Source organism: Rhododendron vialii, chromosome 9a (genome assembly GCF_030253575.1).
Source record: "Rhododendron vialii isolate Sample 1 chromosome 9a, ASM3025357v1".
Taxonomy (NCBI): domain Eukaryota; kingdom Viridiplantae; phylum Streptophyta; class Magnoliopsida; order Ericales; family Ericaceae; genus Rhododendron; species Rhododendron vialii.
In genome coordinates, this window is record NC_080565.1 from 32,328,380 (window position 1) to 32,354,697 (window position 26,318).

At 38.5% G+C, this 26,318-nt stretch overlaps 1 protein-coding gene, 1 long non-coding RNA gene and 1 pseudogene across 5 annotated transcripts in view; all 3 read right to left on the reverse strand.

Annotated features, from left to right (window-relative positions):
• The window catches only part of LOC131301121 (probable LRR receptor-like serine/threonine-protein kinase At1g56140), a 477,161-nt gene that overhangs the window by 267,847 nt on the left and 182,996 nt on the right, over window positions 1–26,318 (reverse strand). For all 4 annotated transcript variants that reach the window (XM_058327280.1, XM_058327283.1, XM_058327282.1 and 1 more), the window contains exons 9-13: window positions 25,729–25,800; window positions 25,550–25,621; window positions 25,184–25,255; window positions 24,539–24,610; window positions 24,359–24,430 (exon numbers count right to left, since the gene is read on the reverse strand). In XM_058327280.1, coding sequence (XP_058183263.1) covers window positions 24,359–24,430; window positions 24,539–24,610; window positions 25,184–25,255; window positions 25,550–25,621; window positions 25,729–25,800 — 360 coding nt within the window. The remainder of the gene's footprint in view (window positions 1–24,358; window positions 24,431–24,538; window positions 24,611–25,183; window positions 25,256–25,549; window positions 25,622–25,728; window positions 25,801–26,318) is intronic.
• LOC131301138 (probable LRR receptor-like serine/threonine-protein kinase At1g56140) lies at window positions 13,487–15,741 on the reverse strand (annotated as a pseudogene).
• Window positions 15,878–19,989, reverse strand: LOC131301179 (uncharacterized). Its single transcript, XR_009191192.1, has 3 exons — window positions 19,851–19,989; window positions 16,458–16,653; window positions 15,878–16,380 (listed from the first exon to the last, which is right to left on the reverse strand). It is a non-coding gene; the product is annotated as an uncharacterized LOC131301179 (long non-coding RNA).

Consider the following 26,318-nt stretch of genomic DNA (forward strand, 5'->3'; position numbering starts at 1 on the left):
AACTAATGATCTAGTGTGGTGCAGCCCTTTGGTGCTTCGCACCATACCGGCAGAGCCGGTACACACTCACACACGCACACGCACGCGCGCGCGCGGCGTGGGCTGTGGTGCTTTAGCGGCGCACTTTGCACTTAGCACGTCCTTATTGGCGCCATTTCTTATTGCGAGTTGGCAATAAGGTTGCGCTGACGTGGATGCCGCGTGTCACACGCATGGCAGGTGAGTCACACGGGGTGGTTCCGATCGGGTGCGACTCGTGTGTACGGGTGCGCTGGTCCGTGGAGTTGCGATCGCAGCCGTCGGCCGCGAATGGGCTCGATCCAACGGATTGGATCAAATCCGATTGGGTGTGAGTGAAACAGCACACCAGTTCGGTGTGACTGGGTGTGACTGGTCGGTCTGGACCATAGGATTTGATCCAACGGTCAGATTAGATCGGGTGCATACCCATTCTCAATGGGTGCGTAGTGGCCTATAAATAGACCACTACTTTGCAGAATCCAGTGCTGACATATACACACAGAAATCCGAAATTTCACATCTCTCTCTATACTTTCTAGCATTCATTCTGCATTCTGTTTTGCTGCAGAAAACAGAACGCAGTGGTTCTCGGTTCTCATTTTCCATTCAGCAGGTATTCTGTCCGTTTCGTTAGTGCAAACGCAAACGGAAGAACTTTGAGTTCGGGCTTCGATTTATCTTGAAGGCAGATTTGCTGTTACCCTTTGCATACCATCTGGTGGGGGCAAATACTGTCTTTAGGAAAGCGACATAGTTGTGACTCGAAGTGTGTTTCAGATTCGGTGGAGTTTTCGCCAACAGTTCAGAATTTGCAGCAGCCATTTTTCCAACAGCCCAGATGATCGCCGCTCTCTTGGTCCTCGCGCAAGCAACGAAGCATTGCTCGCGCGTCCACAGAATCCGAGTACAAGGCCGTCGCCGATGCAACTGCGGAGCTTTCTTGGATTCAATCTCTACTATTTGAGCTCGGCCTGTACTTACCATCTTCCCCTGTGTTGTGGTGTGATAATATTGGTGCGACATATCTTACTTCCAATCCCATTCTTCATGCTCGCACCAAACACGTCGAGATCGACTACCATTTTGTTCGCGAAAAGGTAGCCCGTGGTGATCTCCTGGTCCATTATCTCAGTACTAAGGATCAAATTGCCGATCTCTTTACCAAAGGCCTCCCCACTAGCCGTTTCTGTGAGCTTTCTTCCAAGCCGAAGTTGAGGTCTCGACCCCCATCAGCTTGCGGGGATGTTAAATAAAGATAAGAAGAGTTAGTTTAGTTATCTAATCTTTGTATCCTTATCAGTTGTATGTATCCTAGACCATGGTGAAGTTTATCTCTTGTAACCAATTGTATTATAAATACACGGCAATCTAATGGCTCTGTGTGTGAGCCTTTATTCTCTAAACACTTGCAATATTATTATATCGACTAATATAGAGACAATCGTCACCCTTTACAGTGGTATGACTCGTTCAAATCGCCAGTTTTTATTTTTTGTTTACGCAAAACAAAATCCTTCAAGTTTCATGTACATATTTTCAGGGACATTTTTTAAGAAGCTTTTCAAACCATAAAATTACATTTTATGGTTACACGAAGCAAAATCCTTTCACATGTCGGGTTTCTACTGTGTTTGGTAGGAAAAATGTCACTACTTAGTCAAAAGACAAGAATGTGAAAGGGCAAAATAAAAAAGGTATGAACACAAATGAAATGGAGGGGAGGGAAAAATTAAGGGTATTTTGGTCTCCAAAATAAATTTTACTCTTCATCCAATATTCAAATTACTTTCACTACTTTCTACAATAGTGGGGTTTAATTAACCTCATCTAATGAACATTATCAAGTGCTTTATCATGTACCTTAGGGGCACACATTGACAAAACCCTAACATTATTTGCTTTTCTTTTTGTTTCCTTTATTTTAAGGTCATAATGACCTTTTCGTTTAGAGGATACAAATTTTCTAGGCACGGATTTCAATAAATTTTTTCTATCTCTCTCTACTTATTACTTTCAAAATTCCCAAACGAACATCTGCATTCTTTGACAGGCACAAATCAATTATTCGAGTCCACATTTGCATTGTGAGAAACATTTGAATTTAAAATAACTACGCTCTGACCTTTGTTGCCATAAATTTATGGAGTAGTACTACTACTTTGGGTTTGGAGTAATTAAGGGTCCTATTCCTAGGTAATATGCATACTCTTGATCCAAGTAGGAATATCGAAAAAAATATTTTCGAAAGAGAATAAAAAAATGCAGAGTCAAACAATGCCTGATAACGGTGGAATCATCCTACAAATAGATTATTTAGTTCCAAACTATTTATTCATTCGATCACATACTCCAATCTCGAGACATCCGATGCTTTTATTATAAAAAAAAAAATGAGAGAAAAGAAGACGAAGAAGATTATCTCGATTGTAGGTATTTATATGGTATTATATTTGATAGGTGAGTGAGTCTCTGTTGATTTATTCGACAAATGTGTCCGATGCTTCGTCCTTATTATATCTTCATCTACAAATAGACTTCCATCCCACATATGCCAATTTTTACTTGGGAATTGATTTTCACACTCCCCTATTGTTCTAGTGCACTTTATTTTTGTCTTTATTCATGTAGAATTACAAAATTACCCTTTATACATTTTTCTTCAGACATAAAAAGGATAATATTGTAATTTCACATCACTACAAAAAAAAAAAAGAAGAAGAAGGAGTGCATTTAGATAAAAGAGAAGTGTGAAAATCAATTTCCTTTTACTTTAGTGGTGTAAAAGTCCCTTTTTGTACTACACCAACGTCGCATGGAAGATTGTGAGAATAGAAATTAGATACGAAATAAATTTTTTATGAGTCTTTGAACAACAGACATGCACGCATAAGGGTTATCATCGGGCCGGGCCGGGCTGGCCCAGCTCGCCAAGTCACTATCCAAGCCCGCTCAGGGGCCGGGCCGACCGGGCTTTTACTTTTTTGCGGGACGGGCGGGCTGGGCTACCTATCATAAATTGAAGCCCAAGCCCGGCCCATGGGTTAGCCCAATTAACGGGGCTAGCGGGCCAAAAACCGGGCGGGCCAATGAGCGGGCCAAAAGCCGGGTGTGCCAACGGGTGGAAAAAAAGAAGAAGACAGTAACATGGTGAAAAAGTGAAAGAGTGGTACATAATTTCCTTTAGCTGAAAATAGGAGGCATGGCTTTGTTTATTAGTGGGCATGTTTCTTCACCTTCTAGACTTGCTGCTGTGGGAAAACTCATCTTTCTTTCTTTTTTCTCTTTCTTTCTTTTTTTGCACAAATATGCGTATACAAATACTTTTCTCCAAAGTTAAAGGTTGACCTGCTTAATTACTAACAATGTTTCGACTAATTCAGGGACTCTCAAGTTAATTATCGAACAGACCGTATCCTTGGGCAAGGGAAAAAAGAAAAGATTTTGTGGAATTTTGGGCTAATGGGTGGGCCCGTGGGCAGGCTATTGGGCGGGTACCACGGGCGGGCTCCCGGACGGGCCTACGGGCCGGGCCAAGTAAAAATTCATAGGCCCGAGCCCGCCCATTACAAACCACTGGCCGGATAAAAGCCCGATGGGCGGGGCGGGCTGCGGGCCTCCGGGCTAAATGATGACCCTTATGCACGCACATATATCTTATATATTATTGCATAATGATTTTTCGTGAGAAGGAACGTGGATACGACTAGTCCCGCGAATTCATTGGATTGTTAGTTAAATTTCAATGTGATACATGTGACATAATCTTATCACATTTTCTGAATATTTTTTCCCCGAATTTGAAGTACAAAAGCTTACTTAATTGTTTAATGTACATCAAGCGAAAATTTGTGTGATGTACACCAACAGGGTGCATTTGGATAATTGGATTTTCCCTGTGCATAGAATAGCACGAGTTATATGTTAGTTAAATACGATAACAATTATAAGTAGGTGACGTGTGGCAAATTCGGGATGCTTCTAAAAAAAAAAAAAACACCTTCTTTAATAGTACTTTATACTCCTACTATATATAGGCATCAACTATCTCTCCATGAGGCATGGAGTAGGCCCATTAAACTGGGATTCATCAAAGCACCGTAAAAAGACTGAGAAGGCTCATCTATTAGTAATTAATTACTACTTTTCTATTTTATCGGCATTAATTACTCACTTTTCCCTACAACAAAATTACTCCTAACGATGCTCCGTGCTTATGCACAGGTTATTAACAAAAATTTGGATGGTTGAGATTGCACACAACACCGTGCAATCTGGACCGCTGATTGCCGAGATCAACGGTCCGCATATGCACGGCGTCGCACAGCACCTCCCCAGGTTCTTGTGAATATGTGGTACTAGAATTCAATAACCAGTGATATTCATGGAATCCATAAGCGTTAACACACTCGCCCTTTTCACTATGTTATGCCAAAAGGTTTCTCCACCTATAAAAGAGTGCATCGTACGACCTTCCAAAAGGAGAGGTCTGTAATATCAATCAAAATCCAAATTTTCTAGAACAACAATTTAACAGACCCACAAGACAAATAGTATTTGCTTTTTAGCTCCAATCCAATCGGAGCTAACATGAATTAATATCAGCAAAAGTACTGCTCCTAAATATAATCAATGGCCAGCATAACAATTCATATTGCTCGATGATGGTTCGCGGTGATGGATTCCTTAATAAGGGAGGAACAGAAGTGGGCGGGCTGTGCTCCGTGGAGAATTGACGGTGAATGGGTGTTTGGCAAGGTGAGAATGAGCAGGGTGATCATGGAAGAATTTAATTTTCAAAATCACGACTTGCTATCGTTTTTTATTGGCGAAAGTTAGCACTGTTAGAATAAATTAGATTAACACGTTGGAAGAGCCGAAGAGAAGTTGGACTCCTGACATCTATACTCCTAGCACCTAGCTAGTTGCACATCTAATGCCATTGAGCCAAAAGCTTCTAGGCCAGGACTTGCTATCGTCTATAGTAGTTTGATTAAGGAATATAATCTTAAGCACACAACTAGTATATAGAGAATATCTGAATTCAAATGGAGTCACTCTAGGTATCGGATTTGACCAATTCCATAAATCATGAGAAGTGCTAGCTACCAGCGATGACCCGTGCTATGCCCGTGCTACGCACGGAGTTCTTACACAATCGGTACGCAACCCTTTGGTACCCATAGTTGAGTTGAACCTATAAATACACATCCTCTACGACAGTCTGATTTCTATCAAGGCGCCCTAACCAGAGCTTAGGTCCGTACCACCACTCAACCGTTGGATCGTGTTTTCAGTGGTCCAGATTTTAATGAAACTTTTTTAGGGAAAAATGTTAATTGTGACCAGTCATAAATCTTCCGCAGATCCGGACCATTGAAAACACAATCCAACGGCTTACAGTAAAAGTCCGGACCTAAGCTTATATCACGGAGTCCGGACCTGATCCGGAGTGTCCTCTACTATATTTTTATTTTGAACAGAAAATAAAGAAATTTGATTATTAAAACAAGAAGGTTACAATGTTTAAACTGTAAATTAGGACAAGTTCAAAGGTCAACGTTTCACTCACAAAAACATAACTTCCAGGGAAGGATGAACAAAAGAAACTCAGAAGACACTCTCCCAATGGCCACCGAAGTCTGCAATGGGTATGCATTACTCTCTCTCTCTCTCTCCAATGGTTTTTTGATGTAGTACTCTGTTTTGGTTCTTGCTCTGCTTACTTTATTTTGCTTCTACTCATTACCGCAATAGGAGATGCACCGATCATGCATGGGTCGTTGTGGGCTTTCACACATTTTTTGTTAAACCCGGAATGGAGATCGGTTTTATTGCTAAATCAAAAGGGGGTAGTGGCCCGGTACTCCTTACGAACCAAGAGTAAACTTTTTGTTTTCTGGATATTGTTTGATCTCCAATCTGTTGGTTATATATATAATTCAGATTTTTAGTGTGGGATCGTTTCTTAATTGATTCGCAAACATGGTTGCGGTTGGTTTGGTGGTCAAGTCCGGAGAGTTAAAAATAGCTCTCAGATCTCTAAGATCGAAATCTCTCAAGTGTTACCAACTCTTCTAAAGCTAGTCTATACGAGTCCACAAAATTCATAAGTTGAATCAACAAAATTTCCACTCCACAATCTATTTTTCAATAGAAATCATATATCGGGCCCGCAATACCCTAGGATCACGAGCCATGGAAATATGTCTGTAACATAGCAAAATCCAAACAAAAACTGTGTTATACCTTCATCCAGGATCGGTATTTTCTGATATGGCCGTTACCCGAACTGTATTGGAATCGGAACGAAACTAGCTAGAGTAGTGAGGTTCCTGTTTTATGAAACAATGGTACGTACCGGCTGGTACGGTGCTGTATTGACAACCTTGGTGTCAACGGTATGACTTTTTTGCTATTGCATTCATTCTTTTAATGCGTAAAATTTCTTTCTTCAAATGACAAGTTATTCAAAAAATAAGTTACATTTAACTATTTTGATAAAGCTCTGAAAATGATTTTACTTTTTCTAATGGATTTAATTTTTGTTCAAATTAACCTTTTCTCTTTTCTAATATTTTTTTTTTGATCCAACTTTTCTAATATTTATGTGGCTCAAAATTACAAAATTTGGAATTTCAACTGTTCCGAAAGAGCTCTTAATTATTTGTACACATTTTACATTTTTATTCAAAATTATAAATAATTTCTTGTCAAATTGTGTCTTTCCTTTGGTATCAGTTATTATTTTTAAAAACTTGAACGAAGTATTTGCACCATTTAAAAAGTCCAACTCATTTCCTTTTATAAGACATCTCTTTAAAAAAATTTGTTCCATTTTTCTAAAATCATTGTTGACTACCAAATTCGACAATTGGTTTAATCTTTATAAGTCTTTTAAAAGATTAATAAAATATTTTTTGCCGATGAAAAAAAAAACAAATCAACAAGTAGTTGACTACTAATTAAGTTCATTCCAAATAAAAAAGAAACACAAAATGATATTCGCCCCAACCAATTTGAGTGATCAATCAGGTGTGCATCAGGTTACCGCGAAGCCATCTCCAAGATATAGCGAAGCTCAATCTGTTTAGGTAATTTTTTTAGTGTAAAATTACCAAAACATCCCCCCAAGCCCAAACAGACCTGGCCATTCAAAACACGTTTGGATAGCCGATATGAGTGCTCGGCACCACGTGGTCCGTGCCCACCCGGCACTGAATAATTTATCATCTTTCAAGGCCTACATCGCGTATAAGAGACGCAAAACGAATGTGAACTAGGGGACTTTTTTGATTTTTTTTTTAACAAGATTAACGTGAACTCGTGACTTATTTCTTCTTATTTCTAAAGGGCTTTCCAAGCTGTTTTAGGCTACTAGCTGAAATTTCCCATCTCCAAAGGAGTCTAAATTGCTTTCTCAGTTGTGGTTGTCAAAGGCTGAAGAGAATCGGGAGTACTTTCTATGTGATACTTACTATAATTTATTGGAAAGAAAAAAAGCTTTATTTTTGTTTGCAAAAACAAAAATCTTGTTTGGTGTTGTTTAATAGAAGCAAAATATACCCACCCATGGGTTGCCCCAATGGTGAGGGCAAATATGAGTCTGCAAGGCTGCAACATGGCAGAGTTTGATTCCCCCCGGAAGCAAATCATGATTTTAGTGGGGGCCATAGCGGTGGGTTGCTGTGCTAGTATCCCTCGAGGTACGCGTAAGTTGGCCTAGACACCTCGGTTACCCAAAAAAAATCTACATATATAAGCAAAAGATTAATTTGGAAACAAGGCTATAAAATAAAACATTAATGCCAAAGAAGAACAAGGAGGAAATTCAAGGAGGATGCCTTTCAATTAGAGGTGGCAAATGAGCGAGTTTAGGCGGGTTGAATATGAGCCGGTTGAATACAGGTCAAAATTAGACGTGTTAAAACGGGTTGGGTCAAATATGGGTCAATTCATACCCAAACCCGACCCAACCCGTTTCCTTCCTTTTATATATATGGCATTTGGCTGACGTTCCCATTTTATTTCATGCGTCGAGTCGGAAAAAAAGTCAGTTTTGATTTTCAAAATAGTTTAGGGTGGTTTGGATTAAAAAGTAAGGAGTGACTTTTTTTCTCTATTAAAAAAAATCGCATTTGTTAGTTTAATTTTGCATAAAACTTTTGTGACTTATTGATTCGTCTCGGCGAGAGAAATTGAAAAAGTTAATTTTTTTTTGTTTGAAACTCATATTTTTTGTTTTGAAAAGGACAAATATAAATCAAAAAAGACAGCTTTTTACTTCTTTTTTTTTTATAAGAAAACTAAGAGTTTTGATGAAAAAAATTATCCTTTTTCGATTATAAGTCCTAAAAGTTTGAGGCAAATCTAACAAATGCAAAAAAAAATTGAATAAAAACAAAAATAAGTCACTCCAAAAGTGTGTTGGACAGTCCAAAGTAAAACCCTCTCTCCCTTCTCACCATGTAGAAATTTGGACTTCGGATGCTATGCACTTCCGAGCCGTCAGATCGTGCATCTGACGGCTCGGATCTCATATCGGCAACTAACGATCGAGAGTCGTTCATTGCTGAGATGAGATTTGCGCCGTCAGATGCACGATCCGATGGTTCGGAGGTGCGCAGCACGGTACCGCGCACACTACTGCACATCACCATCCCCCAATTCGTAGAATTTTAATTTCTCCAACAAAACACAATCCAAGATGAGAGAGAGAGAGAGAGAGAGAGAGAGAGAGAGAGAGAGAGAGAGCAATGATTAAAAATAACGGGATTGAAGAGGGGGAGAGAGAGAGATTATGGATTAAAAATAACGGGAGTTTAGTTGTGAAAATAAGTTGAGTTGGGTGGGTGCAAATTAAAAATAATGGCAAGTGGATCTTTTAGTTCCAATCCATATCCAACCCATCTAAACCCATAAAATCAGTAGTTTTATTAAGTTGGCCCAATTACAACCCATATTTAAATATGGGTGGGTTTGAGCTAATTATAAATGGATGGGTTTGGATGAGAAACCACAATACTGGATCTAAATTGCCACCTCTACTTTCAATCCTAAGAACTTGAAGTTCTAAGGGGAACTTCTTGGCCGGTCTTGTCTGGGTAAAGAATAGCCTACTAGGTCCTACCCAAAGAGCCTATAGCCCAGTAAGTCCTATTCATTATTTTGTTGACAAAAATACCCCTCGTAAAAAAAAAGATTGGAGATAGACGATCCAGCCACTACCACGCTGCCGCCACCACCATGCCGCCACCACTCCACCCCACCACTGCCGCCGCCACCACCACGGCGCTACCACCACCACCACCACCACCACATTGCTACCACCATCACCACCACTACATCGCCACCACGCCACCATGTCGCTACCATGCCACCAACACCACCGCCACCACCACCACCCACACCGCCACACCACCACCATGTCGCCACCACCACCACATCGCCACCACGCCGTTGCCACCACCACCACCACCACAATTAACAGTGTTAATTTTTGTCTAATTAACAGTCAACCCATACAACTTCCTACACTACCACCACCCCAACACCGCCACCGGCACCACTACCACCACCACTCCACCATCCACCAACACTATCACCATCACCACCACGTCGCCACCACCATCGCCACCACAATCACCACCACCATGTCGTTGCCGCTGCCGCTGCCGCCACAATTAATAGTGTTAATTTTTATCTAAATTAACAGTGTTAATTCCTTTCTAAATTAATGGTGCTAATTTTTATATAAATTTACACCACAATTAACAGTGTTAATTAATAGTTGGCCTATATAACCTCATATACCACCACTCCATCGCCACCACCACCATGCCACCACCACCACCGCCATGATTAACAGTGTTAAATTCTGTCTAAATTTATAATTAACAGTCTTAAATTTTGTCCAAATTTACAATTAATAGTGTTAATTACAACCACGATTAACAGTGTCAAATTTTGTCTAAATTTATAATTAACAGTGTTAAATTCTGTCCAAATTTAAAATTAACACTGTTAATTGTAAGAACGGCGATTGCAGTTCCAAACGGAGGCGACGAAGGCATCAACGTCCATGGAGGCGGCAGACGGAGGTGGCAGCGGAGGCATTGACGTCCATGGAGGCGGCGGGGGTGGAACAACCGGGGGAGGAGTAGCTGACGGTGGAGCTAAGACCCGCGGAGGAGTGGTCGGTGGTGTGGCTGAGACCGGCGGAGGAGTAGCCAATGGTGGCGGGGCTGACTGGGGGGGGGGGGTTGCATTCATTTGAAACCCTAAATAATGGGCTGTGTTCATTTGTTGCTATTTAAAGTGGGGTAAAGAAATAAAATTACACCCACAAGACTTAATGAGCATTGCACTTTTACCCCATAAGACTTTGTGGGCTATGGAATCCAATATTAGGACTGGCCCAGAATTAACTCAAGTTCTACATGTCAAACAAGTACACATGTTTGTTATAAGTCAAGGCGTGCTATTAAACGAAGCGTACTTAGATACAGCTCATCCTAATAAGATGACTTGAACTATGCGTCTATGATATTTTGCTCACATGCAAGCTCGTAAACTCTTGATAGCCGAGAGACCCGTGGGTTTATTTGGAGTATAAAAAATTACTCTAATAGCTCTTGAATCGATATTAATGGACAGTTCATAATCAAGCTGAAGGAGAAAATCAGATTCTATACGTACCCTTTAACTTTTTCCAACTGCTTTACAAAAATCGAAACTCTTTCGATTTCCTAGTTTTAAAATACAAAAACTAAATTGAATCACGTTCTCGAATTGAAGTAGAAATTAGTTGAAATTGATACAACTTGGCCTTTTCCTATGCAGTAGTTGTAAAAATTTTGTTTTAATTTGAGATATGGAAATACATGCATGGTCACAACGAAGTTCGAACTCAGAGTTCTTTTTGTTTGCAATTGCATAACGGAGATCATAGATATAGTATCTACTAAGCAAACGTAAAGGAAACAAGAACGAATATTCTATTTCTTCAAAATACCAGCACTACTACAAAAATAGATAAAGACATCGGTCATTTGGTGTGATCTTTCACTTTTAATCTCGCATTCAAAACTGTGGTCTATCAAGGTGTAACTAAAAGTCCCCATCTTTTAACCACAGGATAAAAACCGTGATTAAAACTCATTAAAACTGTGACTAAAAACATAAAAATTGTGATTAAAAATGACAAAACCGTGACCTTTTATAGCTTAACATCTCAATTTCATTATAAAACCGTAGTTGTTTGGAGAGTAATAATCTCAGTTTTTGAAAAAACCGAGATTAAATGTGGCATTTTCCTAAGGGAAAAAATCCCAATTACGCCAAATTTTAGTATTAGCGGCATGAGAAGACTGCCGTTAATAGTCCCAAAACCGCCGGTAATACTCAAAACCGCCGGTAATAGTTCAAAAACCGCCGGAAATAAACCGCCGGGAAAACAATTGTCGGAAAAACAAAAGCGGCATTAGAAAACCGCCGGTAATAATACCGCCGGCAATAAAATCGGTGGTTAATTTTTTTTGCTTTCCCAGGAATCGAACCCGGAGCCTCCGGATCCTATAGCGCGCGTGCTACCAACTGGGCTGACTCGCATATTGTGTCATGTAGGATAAATAATAATATTTATATTATATGGGTCGGTATTATTATAAACGGCGGTAATAAACCGCCGGTATTAAAAAAACCGTATATTCTATTATTTCCGGCGGTATTTTAAAAAACCGCCGGTAAAAGTTTGTAAAAACGGCATTTTTAAAAAAACCGCCGTTTTAGGTAGTTATTCCCGGCGGTTTTACTAATGCCGGTAAAAATAGCTTTTAATGGCAGTTTTTTTACCGTCGGTAATAATACCGTTGGTAAAAGTGATATTTGGCGTAGTCGCGCACTTTATTTATCCTGGTGAGTTTTGAACCTAAGTCTCTTGAGTTTTACATAGAAGCTTCAACCAACTACACCACACACACTTTTCAATATATAATTGAAATGTTTAATATATAACATATGCGTTTAACATTAAAATATATTTCGAACATCATTTTGACCCTTTAAATATTAAAATTAGAAATTTGGATAAACATGAAAGTTGTAGTCCTTTGTGTTATTGTTCAAACCCAATTTGAATTATCTCAATTAATGAAGTTTTGAGCATAGAGTTATATTCGAAATACATTTGGCGACGAAATGCAACTTTCATAAATTTTGTCACCAAAAGGTACTCATTTGGTGATGAAATATATTTTCATCGCCGAAAGTACCCCATTTTTTGACGAAATATTTTTTTTGTAGAATGGTTGAGAGTGAGATTTATTTACGGGTATTGCGTGCGGAGTCGATTAAGGGGTAAACGACTTTCAACTTTTCCTATATAAGAGCTTTCATCTCAAGTCCGAAAAAAAGTAATGTATTCTCTAACTTATGATCTCAGTTTCTAGATGATTGAGATTAAAGGTTCTTTTTATCTCAGTTTTTTCGAAATGAGATATATTCTTTCATATACAATCTCAGTTTTTCAAAAACGAGATTTATTCTTTAAGTTATAATCTCACTTTTAGATTATTGAGATTAAAAAATCTTTTCATCTCAGTTTTATTCGAAACGAGATATATTCTTTCATATATAATCTCAGTTTTTTGAGAATGAGATCTATTCTTTAAGTTACAATCTCACTTTTTAGATTACTGAGATTAAAAATCTTTCCATCTCAGTTTTTTCGTATAATTGAGATTAAAACTATAGTCCATAACATTTTATTATGGTTTTACAAAAAGTGAGATCTTTTTAATTTTTGGACCGTGATCTTTATACCATTTTGTAGTAGTGCAGAATATTAGTAAGCCTAAAATACAGAGAGTGTGTGTGGAGAGAAGAACTCAATATGAAGTTTTTGATAGGTTGAATGACTGTACAAAGGATCTATTTACATACTTACAGACACCCTTTCGTGAAAAGCCACGTCTTTATTAGACACATATTAAAAAAAATCACGTCTTTTGAAAACAATTAATTAGGAAAAATCATGCCTCTTACTAGGGCACCTTTTTGCATAGAACCATACCTCCAGTAGACATCAATTAATTGGGAAGGGCGATGCCCCTAGTAGGCACCCCATGTTACACATCCTTTCTGAATAAACACATTCCAATTTAATGAGCATTATAATTATTCACATAAAGTCATAATCCATGTGAAATTAAAGGTGTTGCAAAATTTCACAAATATCAATCATACTACAAAAATGAATTTTTTTTTTCAAAAAATCCCAAATAAAAACCCATTTATTACGTTGAAAATCTCTAACCTCGGATTCGCTGCCATGCTTGCACTCGTTGTTGAACAGAATTGGCTATGTTCGTTGCACTTGTAGTATCCGACTCGTTGATGAACAGAATTGGCTATGTTCGTTTTCTGCACTTGGAGTATCCGTATTCATAAAACTAGTTGTGTTGAAGTTCTAGTCAGTAAAATATCCAGGTCATGAAGTAACTGCACTAACTTCAATGTCTCCTGAAAGCATCGCCACTACACGCGGCATGGAGGGGCGTTGCTGTGGGGATGTCTGGGTACACAAAAGAGCTACTCGTATAACTCTTTTTACTTCTTCCTCGTCAAATTCTAACAATCTAGCACCCACTAGCTCAACTTCACGGTTGTTTTCATGCACATGCCAGGCCTAAAGAGGGAAGAAAGGAATGTCATAGAATCATGTAACCAGAGTGAGAAGCACCCATTCTGGGCTGGATGAGAGGATGAGTGGATCAGATATTCATTGCCATTGATGCACGTTTTAACACCAAGAATACTAGAATTCAATTTCAGAGATACAGGGAACTTATAAGTTTCTTTGTGTAGTATTTGAACAACTTATCTTATTTCTAATGATGCTCAAGCAAACATCCTAAAGTTTCCAAGATAGAATAACCCTTCCTTCTTTTTAAAGAATTATAAAAATAAAAGAATTATAAAAAGATGTAGCCGAATCAGTAACCACAGGCAAAACAAACTGTGCCTACAACCGAATATGCAGCTATTTGGAACTTTTCGAAGGATCAACAACTAATGAGTGCCTAAAAGAAAGTGAAACATACCCATTTAAGAAGATAGATCTTTTCTTCTTCCAAGCTCGAGTTAGTATTTGGCCTTCCACTGATAATCTCCAAAGCTACAACACCAAAGCCAAACACATCGGCCTTTTCTGTAAGTTGCCCAAGCATAGCATACTCAGGTGCAAGATACCCACTGCATTAGTAACCATTGAAATTTTTTCACATGTAAGTTAATACTTCAGCTATAAACAGTACCAAAATAGAATATCGAAACCAATAACACTGAAAGAATACATGGAGATTGACTGTGGAGAATCTTACAATGTCCCTGCAACACGGGTACTGATGTGGGTCTTTTTGTCATCAAAAAGTTTGGCCAAACCAAAATCAGAAACTTTGGGGTTGAGGTCAGAGTCAAGAAGAATATTGCTAGCCTTAACATCCCTGTGTACAATGCGAAGCCGAGATTCCACGTGAAGATAAGCTAGACCCCTTGCTACACCCAAGCATATATCAAAGCGGATGGGCCAGTTAAGAAACAAACTTGTCTTCCCTGATTAACAAATGCCAAACAGTTAAACGTTTCACTTATTCACCATATTCAAGATCTACAATTTGCATTGACAGTAAAGGTGATGTCCTGTACCAAACAATGCTTGATCAAGACTCTTGTTTTCATGATACTCATAAACAATTAGTCGTTTGTTCCCCTCAATGCAGCATCCGTACAATTTCACAAGATTTCGGTGTTGAACAGCAGATGTTGTAGCAATCTCTGCAACAAATTGATCCTTTCCTTGGCGGGAGGTCACAGACAGTTGCTTGACAGCAATAACCCTCCCATCATTAAGTGTTCCCTAGAGAATATGAAAATTTTAAAAATTTGAGAAATATTGTGTAGTCTCGACCATGGTTTCTGATCTGATGAAAAGCAAAAATGGTATGGACCAATAAATCGCAATTCTAAGCAAGTAATCTAGAACAACAACGTTTGTATTTTCCATGGTCTTATTTTAACGAAAAACAATGCAAAAATGTGATGGTACAAGCTTACTGCTGCCATCCATAATGAATACAAAAGGGAAAAGCAGAGGTGAAGTGGCAATATTCAAGAGAGTCCGTTGATGGGTGCTATTTCATAAAAGCAATATGAAGTTGTTCCAGGACAACCTGTCTTTTATTAGAAGGATGTTTACCTTAAAAACGGGTCCAAAGCCTCCCTCCCCAAGTTTGTTTGCAGGATTAAAATCTTCTGTTGCATCCTTTAGTTCTGCATAACTGATCGTGTAGGGCCTAACATCCATCCCTTGGAGCTCTGCAAGTACAGTTAAAACCAGTGTTTGTGAATATACAAGGAAGTTAATACTCAACTTAGGTATCTATTATGCTTAAACGATGATCATTATCATTCTGTAGCACATTGTTACTCCCTCCATCCCCATTTGTTTAACCAATTTAGAATAAAACGTTTCAAGGAACATAATCATTACACCTATAAAAGCTCGATGTTCCAAAAGTTACCCTCCAACTTTTGGAAAATGATTACTTTAACTCAAATAGTAAGGTGTAAAAGGGGTATTGTGTAGCTTTTGATCCATTAGTCTTTAAAAATATACAACATTTTGGAACAATTAAAAGTCAAAGTGTACAAAAAAATTGAGACAGAGGGAGTAGCATATTATGTAAGACAGTGGATATTACAACATACTAATTTTGGGCAGAACACTAAGGGCAGTGCCAAAATGTGTTTCTTCAACTATGGGTTTTCTTCTTTTCCCTCATTCAACAAAGAGACAAAGAAAACCAGAGGATTTCAGGTACTCGATGGTGAGAAAGAAAGGGGAGGGATGGGCTGCTTTATCATAGGATTGCTGGTTGGCTAGAAAGGGGAGTGTTTAAGAGAACATTTACAGATACCTCCATCATGTCTGAACATGCCATGAATCAGACAAAAAGAATTTAGTGAGCCTAACGCTACTAAGAACACAAAAATAACTAGCATAGGACCCATACATCTAAAACGACATTACAAATAAACAATAGCAGAACCACACACGGGACAACAACGAATCTGTTGTGATGCAAAAGTCATAGCCCAATTATACACTCGGCTTACTATTTTCCTGAGTATTTTTACCTTCATCGTCGTGCCATCCCGGCCCTTTTCGGCAAAAGTCAAACCAATAGAGCACAAGGAAAGATAGAAAGCTTACAACTCCAACAGGAATAACAATCGCCACAATCAAACCTGTCTTACTCTTTTTGCCAGATGAAGGGTTTTTACCAACAGTGGGGACGAAATCTATAGAAAATCTTAGTCGTAAGAAAATTGGAACTAACATTTTTAAACTTGTATCAAATATTTACAAAACGTATTACCTGGGATAGCGCTGATTGCTGAAATAGAAGGTCAATATGTACCTTCAGTAGGTACACAGCAAGTCCCTTTACCAGCCCAAAATAGATGGATTTCAAGGTAGTTTTTTGATACCTCAGCTGGAAAAACCATCTTTATTTGTAAAGAGACCCCACCGGCAGCCTTTTTTATGTCGAAATCTTTCTGAACCAGATTCCCCTATAGTGAAGAGGTTGATAACTTAAGAACCAAACAAATAGTAACAACTTAAAGGGATCCCCTTGTGAAGCGAAGTCTCATAGGGTACCAAATTAATAGTATGAATTACTCATATATAAGTGTGAGGGCACCCTCACTTCAGTAGCTAGCTTTTGGTATAGACTTCTATCCAAAATCGCGTACCATGGTATCAATGCTAGGTATAAAAAATAGGTAGGGCGCGTGTCTCAGGCCTACATGGTAGGTGCTGCCAAGTGACCACGCTGCGCTTGAGGGAGGGTATGAAGCAAAGTCCCACATCGCCTCAGTACCAAAGTAACATGAAGTATATAAGCGCGAGGGCTCCCTCACTCAATAGCTAACTTTTGGAGATGAGTTCTACCCAAAACCCTCTCCCCATACCAATTCACCTTGGTCATGGAATTCTTTTCCAGGATCTTCCAAATTCACATTAATTCAGAGCAGTTCTTATACCACCCTCGGAAGAAAGAACTAGGGATTACTCACATATGTTTGCCGATGACTTGTTTATTCTGTGCTACCCCAACAATCAGTCTTTTCAAGAAGTTGTTATCACTCTGGTCTGCAGCCTAACAAGATCAAGAGTAGGGTGTATTTTTAGGCATGGAAAATCAGGACAAGGAGATCATGTGTTCTCTGTTGGGCTTCCAAATGAGTACACTTCCAGTTAGATATTTGGATGTCCCCCTATTATCCTCCAAAACTCTTTGTGGCAGATTGCAAAGGTCTCATTTCTAAAATCCAGGATAAAATCAAAAGTTGGGCCAATAAGTCCTTTATCATACGCTGGAAGATTGCAACTCATAAAGTCAGTCCTTTTTCGTATACAAGTTTCCTGGACCATGCATGTTGTTCTTCCCAACTCAGTTTGCTTGAATATTGATAAGCTCTTCAGAAACTTCCTATGGACTGGTACTGAAGCATATTCCCACTCTAACAAAGCTACTTGGCCAATGTTTGCTCGCCTAAAAAAGGAGGACTTGGTTTAAGAGGGATTAAGGAATGGAATCATGCATACTTCCTAAGACAGCTGTGATATATTTGCTCTCATCATAATAATCTATGGGTTAAGTGGTGCTATAAGCATCTTTTTCAAAGAAAGAGTTTCTGGACTCTAGAAGTTCCTTCTAGCTGTTCATGGACATGGAGAAAAATTCTTAGCCTTTAGGGCTATTGCTAGACCCTTTATCAAGCATATTATTGATGATGGGAATAGCACATTCCTCTGGCATGACAATTGGCTGCCTGAAGGACCCCTAAGCATATATTTTGGCCCTTCATCAGGTATCCGTACTGATGCTGAAGTGTTCAAATCTTGTTTATATCACTCAATGGACTTGGCCTTTACCAACATCTCGTCTTCCACATTTCCATCCTAACTATGCTAGACTTGATCAAGTTCCATGGACATTCTCTTCACATTCTACCATTAGGGTTGCATATATTTGATATGCTATTAGAATCCACCAAGCTACTGTACACTTGCATCACCTAATCTGGTACTTCATGTCCATTCCTCGACATCTTTTCATTCTTTGGATGGCCATTAGAGGATGCCATAGGATTAAGGATGATAAGTGAGTAAATACACTTATTTAGGCCCCTTAACTTAGGCTTGTTATATCCATTTTGCGCACTACTTGGGGCTTGATACTTGTTTTGCTCGTTTCAGGATCTGTGGAGCCGTTGGATGACATTCGAAGCTAAATTGACGAGTTAAATGTGAAGAGCGAACAAATGGTGACAGTCCAACCAATTTGGCCTTCGATTTAATTAGTGCAAAGATGGTCCAGAAGTTGAACCGATAATTTAGGCTTGTGAGTGTCACGTAGCATGTGGCCGGTTAAGTGGTCTAAAATATTTCTTAATGGTGGGCCCTATGCTCCACCAATTAATTAAAGAATATATGGTTTGAGCTTGCACGAGAGAAGATTATTTGGAAGATGATTGGTGAAGGCAATAGAATCAAGACAAAAAGGGACAGCTACCGGACTCCGGGGGATCTTTTTTACACGCATAACAGCCGCGGCTGCGGCAGAAGGAAAAACTTCATGATCGGCTAAACACTCTCGCTAGGGCGACGAGGATGCTTCTCCAAGTAAGTATCGTTGTTTAGATTTCAAGGGCCGATTTTTATTTAACAATTAATTATATGACGTTGGATTATTTACAGTTTTTATAAAAGTCACTATTTTTCCAATTTATCTTTTGTGTTTGTATTCATGATATCAAGCACCGTTGTACGATCGTTTTCATTATTTCGTGATAAGCTTTGAGATAGACTATACAATGTGAGACGGGTTGTGCCGTTGGTTAAATTCAATGAGACGATCCGTGCCGTATTGAGATAGTCTTTTGGGGATTATTGATAGGAATTGCTACCCTATCGGTGGTCTGGTTACAAGGTGAATAAAACCCTAGACTTCGCCACAATTATAATGCAAGGGAAGGTTGAATCAAAACCCTAGTCCTAATTCTCTAATCAGTTTCCAAAATTTAATCGCTTTCTAGTTAGTTTTAGTTTACTCAAATCAAAATCTAACTTCCATTTACTTTTTGAATGAAGTTTAGACATTGATTGGAATTCGGAAGTACAATAGCTTTTTACTTCCCGATCTCAAACTTAACCGCTATTCTTCGGAATAATAGCTACTCCCTCCGTCCCATAATGTTTGTCCGGTCCGCGAAACGAGGACTACAAAATAATGCATTTCTTTCAAGAAAAAATTCAAATTTTTTTACATAACTTAAAAAAGCTCATCGAGATCTAGTAAATTTTGAATTTTTTTCCAACTTTTATTACAAAAATAGTATTATTTTTACTTCTCCGTTTTGCGGACCGGACAAACATTATGGGGCGGAGGGAGTATTTCCTTATTTTATAAAATATATTTTTGTTACGAAAATAACAGACCATAGGATAAAATCATCAGCTGGGGCATGCGAATCTTCCCTATATGTTTTCTCTGTAATCTGCCTAATGAAGACATGTACCACCTTTTCTTTAGCCGCCCTTTTTAAAGGACTACGTGGCCACAGTAGGGAAGTTCTGTGGCAAATCTTTTCACGAACATCATTGTAATGCCTTCCTTGTTCTTTGTAGTTATTTTTTCTTTCAAAAAAAGATTAGGACTATCAAAAAGAAAAAAAACCAATTGTGATAACGCGGCACTGACCTGGATGTATATATCAAAAACACGCCTTCCATGACTTTTCCAAGATGGGGGATCTAAGAATGCTGTCTCTGCAAACTCGAGAGTCACATTGTAATTACCATTCTCAAGTCCCAGCCCAAAATATCTTAGTGATCCTGGTGATATTCGTGCTGTCTGTAACAGCTCCGAATCCAAATTATTGAACTGAATTGAAGAGAAACTCGTATACTGGGGATCGTTTAGCTCGTTGAAGCGCCCGACATTACTAACTGCCCACCTTTTTGTACTAGCCTCATAATAAGTAGCTGGACCAAGAGTCTCGTTATCCCGCTCATATACAATCTGACTACTAGATGTTATCTCTGGACCACCACAATTAATCGCAAAGTCAGAATCTGCAAACCATCGGGGAAGAGGAATTCATCAGATTAGAGTTCAAAAAGGTGCACCAGAAAAAAAGAAAAAACTGCCACATCTCCTTGATCATGTGATGCATCTTATGGGTTTAATGAACTTCTAGAAGTGGGAATTACACTTTATGAAGACAAATTTGACTTCGCTGCATTTTACATGCGAAGTTTCGACATTAACAAGGAAAGGAATTTCTCACTTCATCTGACAAGTATAAAATTGTCACCTTGAAAGAAGAAGAAGAAGAAGGTTTCTTATGGCCTTTCATTGGCAAAGGGCATTGTAAGATTGGAACTTAGAAAATAGGCCATTGACTAGCAACATCCCTTGGTGGAAATAAAAGCAGAAAAAATGGTGAAGGAGCATTAAATAAATCCACATAGGCTTCAAATCTCAGAGGTAGTACGACAATGAAACTCAATCCAGTGGACTCCAAAAAAATTAACCGCATGAAAGGATTTTGCATGACCACATACAGAACAGTACACAGTAAACCAAAATCAATATCAAAGTATGTAACACCCCACCATGTATGGCCCATTCCCATGTATCAAGAGGCAATCAAAACAACACCGAATAAGGTGTACAGATGCACACATAGAGAGCGCATGGTAACATAAAACAATGGAATGAACAGAAGTTACGAGATTTGGATTGACTTAGGACCTCTACGAACTGAAGCTCTAATACCATCAAGTCACCAATTATTCCAAAAGCTTAAACAATTATGAAAAGGGCCCAGCATTGTGTACCAAATCAGCTAACAGTTACCGGTCTAAGTTGACCTACTTTTAGAATTATTAAAAGGATTTGATGATTCAAAGAACACTAAACTCAAAGATCCTCTTTCTAGCATCATAGAATTTATGTGTCCTGTCTCAGAATAAAGGGTAAGGGGAGGTTCTAAATTGCACTTACACTTAAGAGAACTGCGAATATCCCCAAGGCAGGGAAGATTCTCTGGAATACAGTCAAATCCTGTAGCCATAACACTACATGCAGAAGAAGAATGGATATTGATTAGTGCAAGTTGAATTTGCCACATAATTAACGCAATTGAAGTTGAATGATTCATCAGGTACAGTTAGCAACATCTTGTGGAAACAAAGAACATGAGCATGGAGTATAACTAATCAATGTTTAAGCTTTCAAGTATTATTACTCCAGTACTTGTTTTAAAGGACATGTATCATGGATTCTCCACATTATCTTTGTGATGCCAGGTATGAGCTATTTTTATCAGGATTCTGGAGGAGGATGTTCAAAATCTCACACCATTGCAATTCTATATCTCCCACATTGCTTGGGAGTGGAATGGGTGAACACTTAATAATATTTGGGACCTCTCCACTCATTGCCAATTGGTTTTGAGATGGATATAAAGTTTCTATACAGTATCAGAGCAGCGCCCATTCCACCCCACATTTTATAAAAAAAATTCACAATTCACACTCCACGATGATAGACCAGCAAAAAAGCTGCATGTTGATAGGACCCAAAAAGTGGCCACACGTGACAGACCTCAAATGCGGCTGCACGTGAGGGGGGTGTTAAAGAAATAGAGTCTCCCACATTGCTTGGGAGTAGAATGGGTGATCAGTTAATAATATTTGGGACCTCTCCACTCATTCCAATTGGTTTTGAGATGGATATAACGTTTCTACAAAATGCTTCCAAAGTTGTCTAGTTAACTTCTTACATAGGCCCCATTTGCTGGACTTCTAACAAACAGTTTGCACAAATCACATTGCAAAATTTTCATCTGCGGTTTAGAAAGTGAAAAACAGATGCCAGCCAATTTCGTCAAGGGTCCGGTCCCATTACTCAAGAACACTGAATATAAGAAAGGGATACAAAAACTAAGCGGTAAATCTCATTCAGCTGAGTACAGAAATTGTGGGTGAATAAATAAACTGTAGAATTCAAACATGGTATCTGATATCAGAACAAATTGAAAAATATCCGTTTTCCGTTTACATTTAGGAATTAGTATCATACATCCTCTAAAGCTGACAAACTCGTGCATTAACAGCAGCATAATCATGCTGTGCAACACTTGAATTGTATATAGGAAATTACACAACTTTCTTTTTGTATCACTAAATGTTCAGAGACCACAGAATACCATTAAAAACATACAACACAGAGAGAATCACCTGTTGTTCGCCCAAGATGGAAGTGCCGGCGATAATTGATTGTATGACACATCTCTGCAGGAAACGACATAATGGGGATGCTTAGTTGAGATTTTCGTTCTACTGAGAATCGATAAATTGTTCAGTCTTACATTTGACCGCTGAAGCCTCAGATGTCGTCATCAACTTACATATCAGTATACTACCATGACTGCATGAATCAAGATTTCCATTTCCCAAACACTTCTTTACGATACAGGTTCAAGGGCAGAGGTATGTAGGGGCCTGGGGGGGCTCCGGCTCCCCAAGCGTCCGAGTTTTAAAATTTTCCTTTTATATATACCGGATTGTGAATATTATTGATAATTACTCGTGTATAGTTATATACCAGATAATCTTAATAATTTTGCTTCAATTAGATTAAAAATTGGTTATTTTACATTCTCATTTATCGATTTCTTTCGTAAATAAAAAGTAAACACGTGACAGTTGAAATAGCTTAAAAAATCATTTCAATAAAAATATAATAAGTTTACGTTCCGATAAAAACATATAAATGTTAAGCCGGCCCCCCGGTATCAAAATCCTAGCTCCGCCACTGTACAGGTTCTCATATTTGTGCGCCAAAACATAGTAGCAAAGATGCGCATTAACATTATTTTTTTTTTCCAAGCAACGAATGATGGACATGTTGGCAATCCTACTTGTTTCCTTTTTACGTCTAAAGGAACTATCAATACAAACGATGCGGCCTTAAAGTTATAAACAATTTACTCCACAATGATTCGCCCAAAATTGAACCTATACAATTTAATAAGTAATCAAATCATATGACTGTACAGTAGTGGGTTATGCTTCTGAAATCATCTAACCACGACATTCTAGGAACTCTACATAATGACCATAAACGTCCATGTACCACCTGCTACAATCTGCTTGAACTATGAATGGTTATGTAATACTGACTTACATATGTAGAAGAGAAGGACTCTTTAGCGCGGGAGGAGTTCCATTCAATTTATTATTGCCAAGAAACCTGAACATACACGAACTGGTTCAACTTATAAACATTCATATTTTCTAAAATGCATGCTTTTAGAAAAAAAACATTGCACAACTTGTTTATCAGAAGTAAGAGAGAATGTTTATTACAAGTATAAGAGAGAGCTCGAATTGAAGAGAGAATCTGGAATTGGTCCAGTTAAATTGTTAAAGCTCAAATCCCTGAAAATTAGACAGAACATGCTTGTTACAAGTTAGCTTTAAAACGTTAAAAACTAGACGTTTACTTTTACTTCATAAAGAGATGTTGACCCATGCTCATCAACGTGATTATCAACTGCCAAACTTTTAGGTTGAAATGCATGGAAGCTGGTGGTATAACTTACAGTTGAGACAAATTCTGATAATCACCAATATTGGAGGGGATAGTACTAGAAATATGGTTATTCCTCAAAATTCTGCCAGGCGAGAAACCACTGAGTTACGTTAAGTTTTGTAAAAAAATAATAGAGGATCATGAAGACGAAAATATTTCAATATTGATTGTCAACTATAACAGTGTTTGTTGCCTTACAAGATACTCAGAGACGTCATATCTTTCAGATATGCCAGTGAAGAGCTTCTGTTAGATAAATCGCTTATTCTCCTATATAATAAGGCAGTATGTTATAGAAGAGAAGAGAACATCATTCATATGTTAAACATGAAGAAAAGATGTAGAAAGAGTTAACACCCACAAGTCCGTCAAAGAGGTCAATTTGGAAAATGTTGACGGTATTCCACCTTCAAAGGCGTTTCCTTGAAACCTCCTACAGATGAACTAACTACGTAAATTCACTGATTACATAAAATAGAGGTAACTGAATGAAGTATCAATACTTTAATTAAAAAAGCATCTCGGTTAGGTATCCAGTTTTAAGTAAAGCAATGATCAGGGTATGATGGTCGAAATAAAGAGGACACAGCGTAGGCATTGCTTACAGGACGCTAAGTTTTGACCAGTTCCCTATGAATTCAGGTATGCTCCCTGTGAGTTCATTATCCGAACCCAACCTGAAATCCTCAAAAAAAATTCTTTCTTGATCACAAAAACAATTACTACTATTAAAAACATGTTCAAGTTTACCAGATAAGACAAAGGATAAGCCAGAAAACTCTTACACTATTTGCAGGTTTTGTAGAGCAGCAAATGTAGATGGAATAGCTCCACTAACTCCAGAACTGTGGAAGAAGCTGTCAAGGCGGAGAATTATGTAAGTATGATGCTCGACCTTTTTGCATGCAATGCCAGCCTTATAGAGGTTACAGTTTACAGGCCTTAAAACTTTATGATGTTTATAATCTGAAGGAGAGAAACTAGAATATGTGCTAGCTACTCCACATAGAATTCATAGCAGCCAGTCAGCCACGAACTAGTATATAAAGAACTTCAGTTTTATTAACTGTATTAAAAAACTAAAATTATTAAAGTTTCTCTGTTAGGAACTTGGTTTGGTTTAATTCCTATAACCGGATAGATTATTGTAACTGCTGATTTTGGTCAGGAGGTCATGACCGGTTCGAATCGTGCTAACAACCCCTTCTCGAACTTGGTCCTCCTGCGAAACCCGGCAGTAGTCCACAAGTCCTTGGTGGGGCGGTAGTTGTTACGGCTTTTTGGTCCCTTCCGGGGCCCGCTGTAGGTCTGGAGTCCTTGTGGTCACTCCCAAGGGGGAGTTGCTATGCCCCGTCGCCCCCTTCTCATCCTTTTTACTCAAAAAAAGAAAAGAAAAAAGAAAATAGATTGCCGAATGTCTCAACACTTACAGGTGTTCTAATTTTATCAAATTCCCCAGTTCTGATGGGAGAGAGCCAGAGAAGTTATTCGTGCTAATGCTTCTGCAAATTACCAAGTTAACAACATCAGAAAATAGGCTCATCTTTCAGTTATACGTACGAGTGATTGCAACTTTCAATGGAATAAGGAACTCAATGCCATTGCTGCAAACAACTGATTTCGATATAAAAAAAAAAATCCAAATTACAAAATGTTACGTAGATGACACAGTTGTGGACACAAGATGATTATACGTGGGCAGCTCGTACTTGTTGGCAACAAGTTGCATTGCTGTAAATTGAAAACTAAAACATGAAGTTACCACCTAAAGACGTACAAATTCAAGAATAACATACAATGATCTCAGATTAGTTAGTTTTCCAAGTTCCTTTGGAACCTCCCCCGATAATGCATTAAACCCCAGGCTCCTGAAAATAATTAAATGAGGTGTCAGTCCGTTAAAGGAGTTTAGCTAGACATGGATAAAATATTAACGACCTGCAAACAACATTAAATAAAAAATAAGGTGGCTTACAGCCACTGCATTTGAGTTAGATTGGCAATGGATGAAGACAGGGGACCAGTCAGGTAATTTCGGAACAAGTCCCTGCAAAATATGGAAGAAACTTAGTAAACCATTGTGTGATGAGAGAGATTTTTGAATGACAGTTAAAAACAATTTATCCAATGATGCATTACACATGTAGATATTAAAGGAAGTCAATCATAATCCTATGATTCCCTCAATCATAGTCCCATGATTCCCCAATCATAATCCCATGATTTGCTCCACAATTTGTACCAATTAGTGATATTCATTCCTTGTAATTAGCTCATATAATCAACTATGTATAGACTAATGTATAGAGTACCCATAACGGGGGTCTTTCATTTCTTTTACCTTGTTTTCTCGTTCAGATATATGGAGACGATCAGCATCACGATTTTGAAGGTTTCTGTTTGATAGTGTGTCACAGTTCACATAGACAAAACGTAACATTTTTTTCTGGCATGGAAAATGAAACATTGTTTAAACTAAAACATCAGTGGGTAAACATACAAATTTGTGAGGGAAGTCAAAGCCCACAGCTCCTCCGGGATTCCTCCAGTAACATTCAGAGCACG